This window comes from Phalacrocorax carbo, chromosome 15 (genome assembly GCF_963921805.1).
Source record: "Phalacrocorax carbo chromosome 15, bPhaCar2.1, whole genome shotgun sequence".
NCBI classification, from domain to species: Eukaryota; Metazoa; Chordata; class Aves; order Suliformes; family Phalacrocoracidae; genus Phalacrocorax; species Phalacrocorax carbo.
Window position 1 is genome coordinate 2,155,526 of NC_087527.1, and position 18,392 is coordinate 2,173,917.

The 18,392-nt window shown below is 56.9% G+C and overlaps 2 protein-coding genes across 3 annotated transcripts in view; both read right to left on the reverse strand.

Moving 5' to 3' along the window:
- On the reverse strand, positions 1 to 5,204 carry HSPB8 (heat shock protein family B (small) member 8). Of its 2 annotated transcripts, XM_064466259.1 has the most exons (4): positions 5,032 to 5,204; positions 3,225 to 3,918; positions 2,010 to 2,073; positions 1 to 771 (listed from the first exon to the last, which is right to left on the reverse strand). In XM_064466259.1, the coding sequence occupies exons 2-4, from the start codon at positions 3,601 to 3,603 to the stop codon at positions 612 to 614; spliced, it is 603 nt and encodes a 200-aa protein (XP_064322329.1). In that variant the 5' UTR covers positions 3,604 to 3,918; positions 5,032 to 5,204; the 3' UTR covers positions 1 to 611. The 2 variants fall into 2 exon arrangements, with proteins under 2 accessions (XP_064322329.1, XP_064322328.1); XM_064466258.1 differs by lacking the exon at positions 5,032 to 5,204 and having other exon boundaries at positions 3,225 to 4,103.
- Positions 5,205 to 8,205: 3,001 nt separating this feature from the next.
- Positions 8,206 to 18,392, reverse strand: part of SRRM4 (serine/arginine repetitive matrix 4) — a 49,708-nt gene continuing 39,521 nt past the window's right edge. Inside the window, exons 9-13 of the mRNA XM_064466006.1 lie at positions 17,458 to 17,795; positions 15,639 to 15,851; positions 15,263 to 15,373; positions 13,501 to 13,650; positions 8,206 to 12,894 (exon numbers count right to left, since the gene is read on the reverse strand). Coding sequence (XP_064322076.1) covers positions 12,624 to 12,894; positions 13,501 to 13,650; positions 15,263 to 15,373; positions 15,639 to 15,851; positions 17,458 to 17,795 — 1,083 coding nt within the window. The 3' untranslated portion in view covers positions 8,206 to 12,623. The remainder of the gene's footprint in view (positions 12,895 to 13,500; positions 13,651 to 15,262; positions 15,374 to 15,638; positions 15,852 to 17,457; positions 17,796 to 18,392) is intronic.

Genomic DNA, 18,392 nt, shown 5'->3' on the forward strand with positions numbered 1-18,392 from the left:
TAAGAACATCGGCTGGGTTTTATTCCTCAGGTCTGACAAGTAAAAGCAGAAATTCTCTTTGGAAAAAAAAACAACAACCAACCAACCCCCAAAACCCAACGTTCAAAACTCGTGGACAGTTTGCATTTCTCAGGATGGAGACCGTGCCATCAAGCTCCGCCGCCAGACGCATGTCCTTTGCAGTGATGTAGTTTAAAAAAACAAACGACCCATGGAGGAGGAGAAGACACAGGGCTATGGGATTCCACATCAATTTTAGAGAAAAAAGGGCCCCTTTTTGCTATTGTTATAAATATCCCATCCGAGCGACCCAGAGCAAAAAATAACCATAACGAGGATATCTGTTCTGCTCAGCCCCATGGGCACAAAATCTCTACTGGCACCTCAGACCGCTACAAGCCCTCATGGATGGTGGCCTGGCACCCAGCACGTGTGCCCCAGCTCTCAGCTGGTCCCCCCGCGGGGTGGCAGGTGCTGCGGTCCCTGTGAGCAGCACCCATCACCCTTGCGGGAGGCTGTCCGGACGCTGCGCCACAGGGGAGCGGGGATCTGGGGGGAGGAGGGAGAGGGAAGGAGGGATGCCGGGGCACAGGAGGGACACGGGTGGATGGTCAGGCGCAGGTGGCCTCCTGGCTCTCAACAGGGATCTCGCTGCCGCAGCCGCCCTCGCCGTACTGCTGGTAGGGCGGGATCTGGGGCGCCTCGATGATCAGCAGCCCCTCCGGTGACAAGGAGGCAAAGACCGTGATGGGGTCCACCTCGTAGGGCAGCCTGCAGGAGGGAAGGAAAGATGAGATGGTTTGGGGCCTGGGAGGCCGGGGCGGCTTCCAGCTCGCAGCATGCCACATTGCTGGGGGACATTGACCAGTGGGAAGCCCACGCAGGACCTGCAGCGCGTGGGGAACCACCGGTGTCGAGCCAGCAGCCGCGGCGTGGGGCTCGGCAAAGCCCACGCTATTACTGCAGCGCCTGGGAATGTGCTGGGGATATTTAAAGTGGCCTCCCTGCTGGTCTGGCCCCTGAGGGTGCTCTGTTTAATCTCCCCGGCAGATGTATTTGACGGGATGTCACCCGCCACTTGTGCCGCCAAGGCTTCTGCAAAGCAGGAGTAAATCACCGCCGTGCCGCAGCCCACGTCAGCCACAAGCCTTGCCCGTAAAAGGAGCCACGGCGGCTGCCGAGTGCTGAGCAGGAGGGAGCGTGGTGCTCGCCCCAGCCTTCCCGTGGGAGTTTGGGATGCACAGGGCTCCTTTGGGGTGGAAAAGCAAAGCTGAGCTGCTGCCAGTGGAGGAAACCCTTCCCATGCCCTGGGCTTTGCTGATTCTCCCTGTTAACCCCGCGAGCCCTGCGGCCAGGGGTCTGCCCCGGCATGGGCTGGCGGGGCTCACCTGCCTCCGGACTTGCCTTTCCTCCCTGCCCTTTGCTGTTGTTGTTGCCAAAGTGAGCCGTTGCGGTGAGTCAGTGCGATAGCAATCTAACTGACATCATTCAGATGGATAGATAGATATACACAGTCAGACACAGGGATGTATTTTGGGGCTGACGATGGTGTCAGCCCACCGTGCCCTGCTGAACCCCAGGGGATGTGCTGGCACCGTGAATGGGGCTCCGTGCACCTCTCCTGCTCCCTGTGCCCTGGCTGGCTCCCAACACAGCCCCAGGCCCGGAGGAGACTGGCAAAGCACCCAGAAAAAGACCTCCTCCTCTTTCACCTCCCTCGGGAAATCACTGTGTGGCCCAAACCAGCCAGGCACTGCTGCAGAAGGGCAGATTTTGGGGTGAAAACAGGCGCAGGAGTCCCCACGTGCATGAGCTGGGGCACAGGGACTGGCAAAGCTCAGCCCGTCGCTGCTGGCGGCATCCCCGCTCTGCCTGTGACCTGCCTGTGCCGCAGGGACGGGGTCCCACAGCAGGCTACTAACATTTGGGGGCTGGTTGAGGGGAAGTGGCAGCCACGCCACGCACCAGCCCCTTTGGTGGGGGGACGCACCAGGGCCAGTGGTACCTACTGGATTTTCTTGGTGAAGTTCTTGGAGACGATCCCTCCTTCCACCTGCTGCTCCTCATGTTTGCCTGCAGGGAAGGGCAACACCCCACGTCACCACCTCACCGGGAGATTATTTTTTCCCCAACAAACAACAACAAAACCCAACATGAAAGTTTCAGAGGAGTTGTTTCCCTTCCCCAGTGCAAACCCTTTGCGCTGGGGAGGGCTCAGGGAGTCTCTCCTATGTGGGGAAGGAGATGCCGGACACAGCACACACGTATTTCCAGTGAGATCCTGGGGTCTCGCAGCCTGCCGAGAGCTTAAGAAAAAGCCCCCAAACATAATAAAGCCTTTGGAGGTGGCAGCGTCCCCACCGTGTCCCGCTCCCCAGGGTGGGCTCCCCTCCGCCACACTCTCAGGCTGGGGGTCCCTGTGCCTGGAGCATCTCTGAAGTTAAAACCATGCTGGCGGCAGCCTGGACCTCCCAGACCTGCAGTTTTCCCCCTGTGTTGCTATGAGCCCTGAATAAACACCCAGGGCCATGCTGCATGGCAGCCCCCGGCCCCTCCCTGGGGACCCCGGCCCAGGGCACTCGGGGCAATACGGGATGCCGGTGCGGGGCTGAAGGGATGCTCAGGGCTGGGTGCCCATGGGCACACCAGGTGTGGTGCATCCTGCACCCACTGCCCCACCATTAATTGAATTTTTAGGGATTTGCTTCTGGCTGGCTCATCCCGAGGCTGAGGCTGGGTTGGGGTGGGGATCATGGGGCGGCTGCCCCCTGTTTCCCAGCCCTGGAGCTTCCTCTCTCTCGGCCCCTTTAAAGGGAATCTCCCTCCACGCCAGCCTCACCCCAGCTATAATTAACCCAGCCAAGCTGGGGCCCCTCTTGGCAGCTCTCTGCAGGGTGCCACTGCCCGCAGCAGTGCCTCCCCAGCCGGTTGGGGCAGAAAGTGGGGAGATTTACCCCAATGGAGCCTTTTCCTTTTAATTTCTGCAGCAAACCACCATGGCCTGTAAGCCAGGTCCCCCCCCGTGGCACCCCTGGACTGCCCATGGGGCTGCCCCAAAGCCCTGCTGCTGCCCTGGCCCTGCTCCTGAGTGTGGGGCTGCTGCCGCTGGCTTAAACTAAAGGTAATTTTTGCATTTTAAAGCAATTTCTTGAGCCGGCACGGGCAAGGCAGGACCAGGTGCTTTTCATGCCCCATCCTCCTCCTCCCAGTGCCTTCAGTCTCACCTGACACCTCAACGTAGCCATCCTTGGTTTTGACGGTCAGCTCCTCGGGTTTGAAGCTGTGCACGTTGACACACACCTTCCAGGGCTCGCGGGGAAAGGGCACGGGGCTGCGGCTCTCGGGGTACCCCCCGAAGCGGGTGCTGTAGCCAGGGGACATGGTGGAGGCACGGGCCATGCCGGCACGCAGGGGACCCGGCCAGGTGGTGGTGAGCCGGGGCCGAGCCCAGTCAGGCCAGTCCGCCGTCAGGTCCCCGGGGAAGGGCGACATGCCGAAATCATCGTCCAGCAGGCGCGAGGTCAAGCCGGGCTCCCGGAAAGGGTCGCGGATGCTGCGCCTGCCGGGGTAATGGCAGGAGAAGGGCATCTGGCTGTCGGCCATGGCTTCCTTCGGAGGGGTCCGAGCGTGTCCCTGGGGCTCTCTCACGGAGCCTCAGCCTCTGTGCGGCTGCTCCTGGCTGCAAACTTCCCTAGGGAGCCCGTCCCGGAGGAGACGCATCCACCCCGGGCAGGATGCGGGTGTGTGGCTGTGGGTGGGCGCGGTGGCGATGGTCCCCTCCTTCCCCAGCACCAGGTGAAGGACGAGGAGAAAATCAATTTCAGGGCTGAATCACCGGGAGCCGGAGGAGCGCAGGAAGGACGGAGGGAGCTCTCTGGCCGCGAGAAAACGCTTCCTGTCTGGCTGTGATCCCAGGGACTGGGGAGAGGAAAATAAAACTTCTTGGTGGGAGGGGAAAAAAAAAAAACAACCAAAGATCCCAAGATTGAAAAGCTTCTCTCTCCCCTCTCAACTCCCCAGCACTTTATGTGCGACTTTCCCTGCTGCTCCCGGGCAAGAGCTGCAATAAATGCCTGAGCTCAGAGCCGAGAAACTTCTCTAACCTTCCAACCGCCGGGCGAGCGCTATTTATACAGATTTGGGAGTGGGGGGGGGGTGTGTGTGTGTTTTGTAATTCCTGCCCTGTCAGCCGAGTATTTTGGAGAGGATGAAACAGCCCTGGAGAATCTGGGCTGCGGCAGCTGACCTCTCCCACTGGCCTGAGGATCCTGGCTGCCGTGGGGCCACAGTGCTTCAGCAGCTGCCCTGGCCCCCACCAACCCCTCCCGCCACCCTGCGCCCAGCCCGCTTGCCCAAAATAGCCCCCGAGCTCAGGGCCGGCTGCTTTTGCCCCAGTGTCACCCATTAAAAATACCCTCTCGGTGGGGCTGGGCCAAGCTGCTCCCCACACTGTAAAACCACGTGTCCCTGTGGCTCTGAGCAGCCCACTGTACGGGGAAGTGGGTTACTGGTGGCACTCCCAGCACAGCGCTGAAAGGGTGGCAAGACCATGAGGGTGCACATTTGAGGGATGCTGGGGCAGAGGGTGGACCCCTTTTGTGGCCAGGAACATGCAGAGTCTTGGCCACCTGGGGTTGCCTGCAGAGCCTGGCTGCGAGCAGAGCCGCAGCGTGCAGGAGGAAAGCCGTGCTCCAAGGGGTGCTCCTCGGGGTGCTCCTCTCCAGCCCTGCCCCCTTGGCCGCCTTCCCCGCCTGGGCCCAGAGAAACGTCCCCTAACCATGGGAAGGAGAAGGATGCCGAACAGAAGGCGGGCAAACTCCTCACGGTGCTGCTCAGCACCTGCCTCCTCCTCGCCTGCCGCCTCCTCTCCCCGCCGCGTGCCCTGGCCCTGCCGCAATCGCCCTGTGCGGGAGGGCGAGGCGGTAATCACAGCCGCGCGGCGGCGGGGCTAATTACAGGGCAGCGGCGGGGAGCGGGCAGTGCGCCGTGGGAAGAGGCACGGCGGCGGATGAGCTCCCGGCAAGCACCTACCTGGGTGACACAGCCCCGACTGTGCAAGCGGGGGGTACCTGGCGGCAATGAGGGGCTCCGCAGGGAGGTGGTCCAGGCACGGCTTGGGTGGGATGCACCGGAGGATGGGATGACATCAGTGAGGGTCATGACGGATACGGGACCACTTCCTCATGCCGCATCCTCCCTCTTGGCTCTGCCTCACGCTCCTTCTCTCCAGCAGCTGCAATTTTTCTAATAGACTTGATGGAGCTAATTACAGCAGGAAGACTTTAATGCAGCGCAGGCCGTGCAGCAATTCAGCCGCTGGTCACTCCGATGGCATTAATCACGCTGCACCAACGCCGCATCGCTGGGGGAGGGAGCTGCCTCTTGGCGCAGGGCAGGGCTGCTCCCCTGTGCTCAGCTCCTTCGCCCCCCCCATGCTTGGGGGGGACAGCTGGGCATCGTGGGGGTCTCCCTGGGGACTGAGGGGACACCTGGAGATGCTTGGGGAGGTCCCAGGTGCTGGCTGAGCACCCCTGGGTGCAGGGAGGCAGCTGCCAGTGGAGATGCAGAGCATCCCCCTCTGTCCCCTTGCCCTGCCTGGCTGCCCGTGCCTGGCTGGGGGCTCCTGCTGCCTGGGGGTGACAGCTGGGTGTTCTGGGGGACACACTCTGAGCCTGACCTCAGCTGGGCACCTCTCACCTTGGATGGAGAGCAGGATCACCCCAGCGCCCAGCTCTGCACCCGCTCAGGCAAACACTGGCCCGTGGGAAGAGAGGGACAAGCCCTGAGGAGGTTTCAGGCAGTCCCATGATCCTGCCGCGTTTACAGGAGCCTCCCAACATCTCCAGTCCAGCGTTTCCCTCTGTAGCTCCGGGCCATCCTCCCTCCCCAGCCAGGAATCCTCCCCGTCGCCTTGTTTATCGCCATTAGTCACACGTCCCCTCCTGCCAGCTCTCGCCCTCCCCGGGCCATCCCGATTTAGCTCCTGTTGTCACTCCAAATGTCCCAGCTGCCTCCCACCGCCGAGCCAGGCCCACAACGTCCACTCTGGGAGTGCACAGAGGCCTTGCAGCCTCCCTTCTCCTCCAAGTGACCTGGGGATGCCGCCCCATGTCCCCAGTGTCCACCTGTGCTGTGGCCAGACCCCTTCTGGGTGCCCACCGGCGCCCCATGGGGAACAGCATGGGGACCTGGTCCAGTGCTACCGCTCCCCCCGGGGCTCCCAGCCAGCCCGGGGGAGCAGCCTGGGGAGAGGACCATCATGTGGGGTGGTGAAGAGACCCCACTGCCCACTGCTCATGGGGAGACGGCTGAGGAGGTGACGGCAGGGGGCCACTGTGGCACAGCAGCACCGTGCAAAGCTTGGAGCGAGGGCTGCGCGGGCAGGGAAGGGCACGGCCCAGAGGAGAGCACCGGCGAGCCCAAACGGTGACTTCCATGGCGAGACGGCTGCATTTCTGGCTTGGGCTACCGGTTCCTGAACCGGGCGGGGGGAACCCAAAACACCTGGCAAAGGGCAGCGACAGCCTGGCCCAGTAAAGAAGGGAGAGCTGCCAGAAATCCTAGCCCACAACTTTTTTTTGCTTCAGCCAGTGCCCCGAGGAGCCAGTCCTGGGCAGCTGGGCGCGGAGGCACATGCCCTTCCCTGTGGAGCAGCTGAAACAACCCAAAATATCCCACCATGCGCAGTCAGATCCAAAAGGAACGTGACAAACAGGGCTGCAATGGGAAGGAACTACTGTCTGAACTTTTATTGGAACCCTTTTTCTAACCAGGCTAACAACTCAAATACCCCAGGGAAGACTAAAGAGTACAGTATGCGTTTCGACGGAGAGCAAAGGGAGTTTTACAATGAAGTCAAATGAAGAGATGCACCGGTGACATTTGGTAAAGAATGAACCGACAGGCGAGAAAACAGAGATGCCGGTTCCCTCGCGGCTTTTCTCCGGTCTTGGGTTTTTGTTCTAGATCTTCTCGTTCCCTGGGTTTGGAAGGTGGAGAGCTGCCCCTGGGCGGGTGAGGTTCAGGGTGTTGTTCTCTAGGCAACAGCCCAAAAGTCAGGGTGCTTGTTGGTACAAGAGCAGAGGTACCGGTGCTGCGGAGACCCTCCCAGGCATGTGCAAACTTCCAGGTAGCAGCAAAGTCATGAGAATTATTTATCTGCTGGTAAAGAGGTACTAAAACCACACTGGACACTAAAGGGCAAAGTCTTCACTTAGGCACCTGAATCTCAAACCTTTCTGAAACAAATATCACGACAGCCCCAAGGCCGAGCGCCCCACGGCTCCCGGCCAGCTCCATGGGGCTAGCCCAGCACGGGGCACTCGCCTGCCAACGCTGGAGCCACGTCCACCCTCCACCAGCCCGGGCAGCTCTGCCCACGGAGCACAAACACCTCCACTCAGGTGAAGAGGACAAGGGCTGCGGCGGCGCTGGAGTGACACTGGGGCAGGTCGTGAGTTTTAGCACATTCCATGCTTTTTTCAAAGCTAGGGTAGATGCCTGCAGCAAGCTCCAGCTCATGTTGGAGACGACAGGGGACACTTCCCCAGTCCTGCCCTGGCCACCTTTCCCGAGGTCACATACGGGCAAAGCTACTTGTTCTGGCACAAAGTTTGGGGAAAGGGGCAAAGCAGGACATGGCACAAGGACAAGGGTCTCGGGGCGAGGCAGGGTGGAGATCACGGCAAGTCAGGTCCACCCAGTCCCCTTCCTCACGTCGATGAAAGGGCAACAAGTGCCCCCTTCCCCCGATAACCACTGAGAGCCAAGAGAGGCCAGTGGTGGGAGATCAGAGATCTCCAAGCAGCCCTACGTGGCACAGAGGCCAAAGAGCAGGGTTTTTCCTCCGCCACCGCCAGCCTGTCGCCTCCAAACACCCAGCACCTTTCCAAGGGGTTGTGGTTTGTCCATAGAAGCTGGTCCAAGATGGAGAATTTTCCCCTGCCTTGCTCATCTCCATCTAAATGAGGTTTCTACCTAAACCACTCTCCAAATGAGTCTAATTTGTCTGCCAGATGCCTCCATGCTGGCAGATGACAGTAATTCACCTCTCTGATAACCTCTCACCAATGTATATGGCAACACCTCAAAGGCTCCTACTTTCACGGACCCGATGGCAAGACCCAAATAGCTCTTTTAAAGTAATGCTCAATAAATAGAAGAAATAAATATTAAATAGAGGCTAAGTCCTCTCAGCCTGTTCAATATATGTACAATGCATAGCAAAATAACAGTGATTGGCTGTTGCAGACAAGTTTGGTACAACTTCAGTCCTCCAAACCAACAAAAACATTGAGAAAAGTTGCGGTCAGCATAAAGCAAAGCTCAACCGAGTGCTGTAACCATGAAAAAAAGAGAAAGAACACAACAGTGCTTTGAAATATCCCTTATCTTTGTTTTCCAGCAACCCTGCAGAGATCGTGCTGGGTTTTCTGGAGCCTGGCCCCAGCGCCAGGGTTGGGAGAGGTGGGCCGAGCCTCGCTTGGTGTGACAAACCCAGAGCTGAGGCAGGCCCAGGGAGCGGGAGGAGCCGAAGCCCGACTCCGGGATCAGGGGGACGTTTGGGAGCAGGTGCTGTGACGTGTGCTCTGCCGGGGAAAGGCAACCAGGGCTCTTGTGGGACGGAAACAACATCACGGGTAGGAAAGAGCCTCTGTGTTTGAGGAAAGCAAACCCTCTGAGATAGGGCTCCCAAAAATGACTGAGAGATTTTCCTGAAGCCTTGAGGCTGCAGCCAGCCTTGGGCATCCCTCCGGCAGCCGGCTGCAGGCGAGCAGCGGCTCGCCGACACCGAATTGACAAGCTGCCTTTCCACCAGGTGAATGCTGCTCTTTGCAGAGAGTGTCAGCAGCAATCTGAGATGCTGGATGTGGAACAAAAATCCATAAAAGCGAGGATTGAGCAAAACAACATAAAACCAAACCAAAACAAAACCCCAGTGCTGGCAAAAGGCACAGAGACAGAAAAGCTCATGGACTTCTTGCAAACCAGCGGAAAGCCCAGTCGTCCACTGACAAGGAGGGTGATGGTCCGGGTTGTACTAAAAATCTTAAATAAATTAAAAAATAAATACCACCACTGAGGGAAACGAATATGCCTATGCACACGTGCAGATATACCCGCACATATACGTACACATACACACAGAGCCTTGGTTAGGTCCTGTCACCAGAGGCTGGATTTTGCAAGCATCTTCAGCACCGGTCGCTCTCTCACGGTCTCATTCCTTTATTTTTTCCATGGGCGGGTCACTGAGCAGCGATAAACACAGCAGGGGAGCCCTAGCGACGGCATCCTCCCAGGGAAACCAGCGGTGCCTGTGCGGAGCAGCCCGGTTTCGAGTTGTGCGCTGGCTGCGGAGCCAAGGGAAACAGCGGTGGCGGCCAGCTGGCACCCGGCCGGCGCGAGCACGGGCTGGGGCGAGACTTCCCCTCGCAGCGCTGCAAACACCCTGTCACTCAGCTGGCTGGCAAGCAGACCCTCGCCGTCACCTCCGTGAGGTCCCAGACCCGTTTCTATGGTCATATCCGTCGTGTTCCTGCACAAATCTAATGAGATACTCCAGATTTTAACATGAAAGCAGACAAACAGCTCTGCCCCGCATCCCTTTGTCCGTTACACGCTCTTCGCCCTGCTCCAGAGAGCACAAAGGGACACGTGGGCAGCAGGAGTGACCATCACTCCTCCAGCCACCTCATCGAGAGGGGCCAGCGGCATAAACCTTTACATGAGAACAGCGGCAAGGATACATTCAAACAAACAAACAGATCAGAAAATAACTTACTGTTAAAAAAAAAATACTGTTAACGGTGACCACCTGCATCCGTTCTGGCATACAATTAAAAATCCAATAATAAAAATAATAAATAAATAAATAAATAAATAAATAAATAAATAAACAAAGAGGTTTACTCCAACGCAAATCTGCTCGGGAAACCCCAGGAGCATTTAGCTGCCATGGACTGTACAAGCGGAGGCAGTCCCTGAAGCACAGATCAGCCAGTCGGGTACGAGAGCTGCCGTCACCCCCATGCAGACTCATCTCCTGTCCCACGGTCGGTGGGTGCTGCTGACCCCGATGCAGTGCTTCGATCGCCCGTTCCCCAGCCACGAGGAACTCGGGTCAGCATTGTGTTTGATATTTACACTGTTGCACAAAGCCTCTCTTCTTTTCTTTCCTAGTTTCTGACCTCCTGGCTCGCCGCTTCCTTGCTACAGGCGCCTGTGTGTGTCGGGGGCTGTTAAGGGGCATGAGGCTGCTCTTGAAACACTGGTAGATCTGGGGTTTGGGTTCCCATCAGTGCCTTCGGGTCTGCCCGGGCAGCAGAAGGACGGGGCATTTCAGCGTCAAACTGGGAGAGACTTTTTGGGGAAGAAGCGCGAGGTTTTTCTGCCCTGTACGAGAAGGGCGTTCACTGCAGAAGATGGCTGAGGGGCTGCTGTCAGGGCCAGCGCAGGAGGGAAAGCAGTGGCACCCCGCTGCAAGAACACCCCACCTTTGATCCCTCAACCACAGCCCTAGATCGTTTGCTCAGCCCTACCATGAATGCTTTCCTCTATGCCCTAGCAAGTGACCTCCCAGGAGATGGACACCTGTCCCCACCAAGCCACTGACTGTACCAGTGCCCAGCTCTCTGCTTCAGCCACCCTCATCCTCAAATTACCCGCAGAGAGTGAGGTGGGGGATAAGGGACCAGGGAAAGGGGGCGCTTTGGGGGTTGAAGGCACAGGACAAGGGGGAGCAGCAGTAGGAAGGACACTGGGAAAAAGGGACCCCTGGATAAAAACCTCCCCTGATACCACCCAGGTGGAAATACACCCCACGCTGCTGCACTTTCCAACAGAAAACAGGTTTATATGCTCGCCGAGGTGACCATCCAGCTCCACCAGAAGAGTACACGGCACTTGGCCTTCCTCCGCTTGCAGCTGTGCCCCTTCGCCTGCTGCCAGCGGCACCGGGGGGCTGTAGGTAACTCTTTAGCTGGAGGGGAGGGTGTTGCAATTCTTTCTGCCCCCTCTCCCCTTCCAGCACATGCTGGCTCCACTTAGCCCTTTTTCTGTCACACTTAAATGACACACCTCCTTGACTCATTAAGCCCAAACTCGTTAATAATCATGCAGGATGGAAGGGGAGGGGATGGAAAAAGGGAGGGAGGGAAGTCTTAAACCCAAATTAGCGTCTCTAAGCGCCCAGGTGTTGTAAGAGAAAGAAACTCCTCAGCACCAGCTCAGCCTGTGCCGGGAGAAGCCTTTGTTACCCTGCAAAACACAGTAATTGCGCAGGCAGCTGGGCTGGCAGGCCTGGCAGGGAGACAAAACCCCGGGGCCGCCCAGGCAGGCTGGGCTCTCCTGCTGCTGCCTGCGGCTCCTTGGAAAAACAGGCAATTAGCCAGGGGCCCCTTCCGTCCCCCCGCTGCACCCTCTGCCCGGCGACAACCTGGGGCACGGGTGCAGCCTGCTCTGGCTTGGCACAGGCCCTGCGACGGGGCTGCTGCGGCTGCTGATCCCACCTCGGGCCGGGCGAGCCCGGGGGTCTCAAGGAGAAATGATTTCCTGAAAGCTGGCACTGCTTAAAATTGCTGCCTGTTACGAGGAAGGGGAATTGGGGTCCCCTGGCTCATGCAATTCCCTTTTAACTCTGTGTGCTCTCACTACACCCCACAGCTAGGTTATCTCCATGTCTTCTTGCAGTCCCAGCAGCGTTGCACTCCAAGGGCAAGGCTCCCTTTAGAAAACCCTAAACCCAAACTGCAAGGAGGTTCCTCCGAGACGGGAACCCCAGGGCCCCCATCTCTCATGCCGTGGCCTGGCTCTTGGAGCACAGTGTGGCCCGAGCTCCCCTCTCCCTGGTACCCCACGGGCTCCTCGTCTGCCTCAGACCTCAGCGGTTTGTTTGCAAGCGACAGTGCTGGGGGTGGGGATAAAACAACCCTGCAAAAGATGATGCGTACCTGGCAGGAAAGGGCAGGAGAAAGAGAGGGAATGGCCTTTTTTTCCCCAGGAATTGCGTCAGGAGGGCTTTCTAGCCTTCTATTTATAGCAGGGACTAGCTGACTGGCAATAAATAAATATTCTTTCATGGAAAAGGCCTGCTGCAGAGCGGACAACAGCTCTGGAGGAGAGACCCCAGGGACCTGATATTTGACATGGTGGGGGACAGGACACCCCCACTCATCGCCAAAGCTTTCCAGTAAATTCCTCCCTAACTGGATCTCTCCCTGCAACAGAAATTAATTTGCTGGTTCCTAGTCTGGCAGAAGAGCAAGGAGCTGAATTCTTCCCTTTGGACCAGCTGGTAGTGCTTTGGAGAGTGGCAGCAACGGGGAGACGGGGATGTCGGGGAGGATGGAGCAGGTCTGTCGTGACAGACCCTCTGTAAAGCACCGACTCTTCTTCCAGCCCCAGTCTGGGGAGCTGGGACTGATCCACCCACTCTGCGAGGTGGCAAAGGGGCTACACCGGCGCACCAGGGCTCTTACTCCAAACCAGTGAAGGGGGACCCAGCACTGCCACCACATCAGTATTGGGGATGATTGCTATCGATGGCCAGGTAGGTGGGAAGGAAGTGGAGAATGCCAGGAATTTGGAGGCGACGCCGGCACACGAGCTGTCGGCGGCACTCCCTAGCGACGCAGGCTGTTGGAACTGCCTCCTGAGTCATAGCTCCTGCTCCTGCTCCTGCTGCGGCTGCTCCTGGGGCCCGAGCTCCGGCTGCGGCTCCTGCCCTCGGTGCTGCTGCTGCTCCAGCTTCGGCTCCGGCTTGTCCGGTAGCTGGAGTAGCTCCGGCTCCGGCTCGGGGAGCGGCTAAAGCTGCTGTACCAGGACGAATAGCTGCTGGCGCTGCTGGAGGAGGAGGGACTGGGACGGTAGTAGGGGATGGGGCGTTTGCGGGCACTGTGGGGATAGAGACGCGGGTTACCAGCAACACAAGGATGGATTTACTGCCAAAATCTCCAAAAAGCACTCTTTAGTGTGCACAACACTCCCCAAAAATGTGATTGTGATTGTTTGAAAACAAATAAGGAAGAGAGCCGTAGCTAACCAGCCTTGGGATTCAAACCACCCACCCCCATGTCCCTGGGGAATGCCCCAAACACCAAGGATGAGGCTGGGCTCTCTGCTTGATGTTGTCCCAAAGAACCCTCAAGTGTGAACGTTAGAGGCAGTATCTGACTCTCTCTACAGTGTGGGACATCTACCGCAGGAGAGGGTGAAACAAAAACCCTGTTCGGGGATGCTCCTGGCACCTGACAGCTGAGTCCTTGGTCTTACTTCATCTGCCTTTTGTCTTCATCTGTTGTAAATGAGACCCCCCATCCTCTCTCTGCCCCTAGCTGGAAATCCCCAAGCTCTAGGAGAGGAAGGGCCTGCTGATCAGGCTCAGGGAAACTGGTCTCCTCCTGCAGAAACCTCTGCTGGCAAGGGCTGGGACCCGAGGACAAGCCCCCTGGGGAGTGGCAGCTGAGCCTGTCTCCAAGCGATGGGACCGCATCCCCTTACCTCGTGATGCGCCGAGCTTCGAGGTGGCTGGGAGAGTCTCTTCTGCGTTTCCTTAGGGGTGAATACGACCGCCGCCGCCGCCGCTGCCGTTCACGCTCCCTGTGCGACTCCTTCTCACTGGAGCTGTACTTGTGCTCTCGCTCACGGTCTCTGGGGAAGGCACAGGTTGGAAGCTGTCACCGCTGGGTTTTTGTAGGGTGGGTTTTGGGTGTGGAGGCAATGACCGATGAAGGCACAGATGAAGGGAGGACACTGAGCTCCAAAAGGGACCACTCTAAGCAAAGTGCTCTGGTGGCACCAGCCCTGCGCACACTCACTTAGCTAGACAGAGACGCATTCATCTGGCTGGACAGATGGACACCCACTAATTGCGTCTGGGGATGTCAGCAGTGTCTCCTGGTGGCCCTGCATTGCCAAGCTATGATGGCTTCCACGTACCTGAGTCTGTGGATGCATTCTGTAATTAGGTCTGCTAAAATTGCTTTTGCTGGCCGTGCTGCAGAAGCAGGCGAGAACAACTCTGCCAGCAGGCCCCGCGTGAGCGGAGGGCCCCCGGTACCCCTGCAGGGCTGCGCAGCTCTGCACAGTCCACCAGAAGGACTGCCGGTGTTGCTATGGTTTTCTCTTTTGTTAAATACCCGTACATGTCAGCACAAGCCCTTCTGTGGAGTGCAGCTGACTTCATACACCCTGCTCAATGCCATCTGCAAAGTGACATATTACAGGTCAAGGGCCTGATCCTTGCATGCAGGAAATGTTCTCCTACACCAGTACAGGGATTGTCACAGCCTGCAAGAATCAGCCTCTGGGAATGTAACATTTTAAGGGTGCAAAATATTCACAGCAGCAGAGATGTTACCAGAAAAACCCAAAGTCATCTCTAGGGCTGAGCTGTGAGATGTGTGTTTTCTACGGGGTGTGGAGGGAGTAGAGTTGCCTGGACTGTTTCCCTCTGCAAGGCTGTGTGAGTGCCAGCATGAGGGTACCTGGCATCTGCCCACGCAGCAGGGGCACTTTCCAGGACCACAGCTCTGAAAAATAGTATCTTTCCCTTCTGCAGTAAGATCCCTCTCTGACAAGGGCTGCAGGCCTGCTGCAGGGGCTGCTGCCTGGTGCGGGCTCCTCGGGTGATGAAAGCTGGGGGCAGACCCAACCGCAGCCTAAAGCTCTGCCCACCATTTACACCAGCGCGACAGAGAGGGGTACTCCCCCGGTTTTCCTATGAGGCAACTCCCAGTCCACGAGGCCCTGGCAAACACCACTGAGCAGCCATCCGTGTGCCCTCGGCTGCATAACGTGTCCCCTGCAAGGGCTCAGAGCAGAGGAACAGCCACTTCACCTGCCACACACTGAGGGTGAGAAACCATGATGCTTCAAAGCCAGGGATAAACCAGGCCTCCTTCCCAGCAACCTACCCCCAAAAGTGCATTGTGTGAAATTCCCCTGAATCAATGCAGGGCAGTTCTTGGCTATAGGAAATCCACTTTTCCCATAGAAAGTGAAAGGCTCATCTCTGGGCTCTTCCCTCTGCAAGCAGCAGCACCTCTGGGGCAATGAATGGTAGGAAATTTCCACTGGTCTGAGGGGCAACATACCATATGCCTTACTCTGTGCCTCCCTGCTCCCTGTCACCCCGGTGCTGAGGACTAAAGCACCCAGTGAGGAAGCTAAGGGAGCGGTTTGGGGCTGGCAGGAGCCAACAAGTGCTGGAGGCGGTGAGAAAGGGTGAGGCAGCAGATATCACATGAGGAGACAGCTGTACCTGCTAGGGCTGTAGCGGGAGTAACTAGGGCTCCGACGAGGCCGTGAACTCCTGCTCCCAGGACTTTTTTTGCAGGATTTGGAGGAACAGCTGGGGGAACGTGAAGAAGACCTGGGGATAGGCGGGAACCATAAAAGAGTTAATGAGGCTGGAGGGTGAGGCTGTACCAGACTCCTCTGAGTCTGGGCTCATGGAGGGGGAAGAGATGCCCCGTATTTCAGGAGCTCAGCTCAGCTCTGCGTGGCCTGTTCACCCCAAGCCATGTGGCCCTAGGCACCCCCCAAACACTTACACCTCCCCCTGCAAGGAGCCTGCCAGCCTGTAAGAGTTAGACATTGCCCAGCATCACAGAGACAGCCGTTTTAGCTCGCCTTACCTTTTTCCTGAAGAGCAGGACCTGCTTCGGGAGTACCTGGGAGAGGCCTTGTGGTGTGAGGAGTGGGAGCGGCTGGAGCCAGGGGAGGATCTGCCCGTGCTGGTGTATGACTCGCTGCGGGAGCATGGCCTCAATGGGGAGCTGTGGGCTGGGGACGGGAGGAAGTTTCGCTTCTTCTCCTCCGAACAGCTGAGACACAAGGACAGGCACCTTCTGTGAACATATATTTGGATAGTCATTGAAGCTGTGGCTAAACTGGGACTGGTCCCTGGCTGAGGGAGCACCACACTCCAGCCAACAAGTACTCCCATCCTCCCATTCCCCATCTGGGGTTGAAAAAGACCTTCTGGCTCCCCAGGCTGCTGTTGCAGGAGATGCAGTGTGTGGGGGTCAGAGCCCAAGAGCTCACTCTCTAGGCTGTGCCAGGGAAGGGTTGTGGAAGGAGTCTCAGGTGGCGTGAGGGGCAGTTCTTCTGCCCCATGCTCGCGCACCAGAGGTGTCGGGTTGGCAGAGCCTGGGTCAGGCCAGTGAGTGGTGCAGGAGGGAGCAAGGTGAGGAGTGCTGGAGCAAGGGAAAGCCAGAGCATGGCAGGGCAAGGGCCTGTGTGCTAGGGAGGGCTGTGCAGCACCATGAGTGGGCACTGAGTGGGCACATCCTGTTGCCTTTGGACAGGGCTACATGAATTCCTGTGCTTCCAGAAGTGCCCTGGGTATGAACTAGGGTTAGACCCCAGCAGCGAGGCAGCCTCCCAACAGCAAGGGCCGCCTGCAATCCCAGGTCCACCCATGTGAAGGCAGAGTTATCCCACTGGAGTCACAATGTGGAAAGTATGTACAGCCCTAAAATTTTACCCTCTGACTGAAAATCGAGGGCTTGTTCTTCCTAACACCAATTCCCCTGGCTCCTTCTCCTTTCTCATTGAGTGCTCCCACCTCCAGACCACATCCTTGCTCTAACTTTTAGCCTTTAAGACGCAAGGGCCTGAGCTGGAAGAGCTCCCTAACACCACTGCCTAAGCACAGCCTTGGGTACCAGCCACCGCACTTCAGTGCCTTCATCCCCAATATCACCTGGCAAACCCCCAGGAATGGGAGGTGGTGAGGGAGGCTGGCATCTACTCCCCTCTCCTGATGATGACCTGTGGCACTGGATTTTTGACTGCTGCTGCTGGCCCCGATGCCCCAGCACAGAGCTGCCGCTGTGGCGAGCATGCATATAGCTGCTCCCACAGCCAGCAAGGGCCTTGCCCCTCCCTGTGCTCCCCATTTGCAGGAGATGCTATCTTGTAACCCAGGACCAGTCCTGAATGAGCTGGGAAGGGGCAGGCTGGATTTGGCTCATTGGACAGGTGAAAGAACAGCCTGTAATGGTTTTAGTGAAGATGAACCCCCGCTTCTCTTCCCCAAAGTAAGCAGAAGGGAAGAATTAGCACGGCAACCCCCTGATGCACATTTCAGATTTTGCCCAGAAGGGCCAGCGACTCTTTTCTTTGACAGGGTCACATCCAGCTGAGCAGGGATGTGTTCAGGACACAGATCAGCCCAGGGCCAAACCCTGCATTAGCCACATCAACGCCAGAAGAGCAGGCACAGGCAATGCCCAGGGGAGTGACGGTTTTAATCTTCCTCCTCAGGGTACAGTACTGGTCACTGCTGGGTTCTGGACTCCACACTGGCAAGACCATGGGTCTGATCTATATCTAACTGCCTCCAGATCACAAAAGCCTCCCTGCCAACTCACCACTGCAACCAGCAAGCGGGCGGGAGATACAGAGCAACAACGTATTTGGCTGCCAGCAGCACTACTGGTAATCACTGACCTTCGGTCTTGTCCCTGGGCATCTGGAGACAGATTTTCCAAAGCTGTTCCCTTGGTCTGGGAAAAGCAACTGGTGAAGGAATTTCCTGAATCAGAGCTGTTATCGCTGTTGGCCAGTTTGGGCTTCCCGGACGAGAAGGCATGGCCAAAGCCATCATGGACTAGACTTCTTTTCTCCTGGCTGTCCTTTGACCTGGATGAGCTCGTTTGAGTGGAGGGAGGGGAGGAAGTATCGTTTCCTGAGTCATATTCATGATACTCTCCATTCTGGCTGGCTAGGTTGCCAGGCGGGCTGTCTGTTTTGGTAAAGAGGTCAGCAGAAGACCCTGACTGAGAGATCTGAAAGCAAAAAAGCCATTTGGCATCGTTTGAATGGTTTGGGGGGGGGGGTTGCTTTTGGTTTTACTTTGCTTTTTTTTTTAAATAAACCCAGAAATTTTACCATCATGATGCACTGAAACAAAAGGAAAGGAAAGAAACAAAGCAAGAAAGAAAGAAAGAAAGAAAAAGCAGAAAGAGGAGAAGAAAACAAAAGCGCATATCCCTGAAAGAAATCCACAGTAAGAAGAAACTTCTTTTCCCCCTGCTATGATAACGGGAAGATTTAGAGATCATGCAAAGAGTACCAGCATGCGATTCAAGTTAAACAAAAGAGTTCAACAAAGTAAACGGGCAACCGAAGAATCAAAATAACTAACTAAACAAAAAAGATATAACAGAAGACAAAGCCCTTACTCAACCTTAAAGAGAGGGAGAAAAAAAAAAAAGAAATGGGTATATACATAAAAAACCTACATAAACCTTGAAAAGAAAACAAAAATGAAACAAAATCTTAAATGAGTAAATTTTTTAAGCTTTCCTAATAAAGAGGCTTAGTGAATGTCACTAAAGCAAATAAAAATCAAATCAAATTAAGGGCTTCTGTACAAAGTAAAA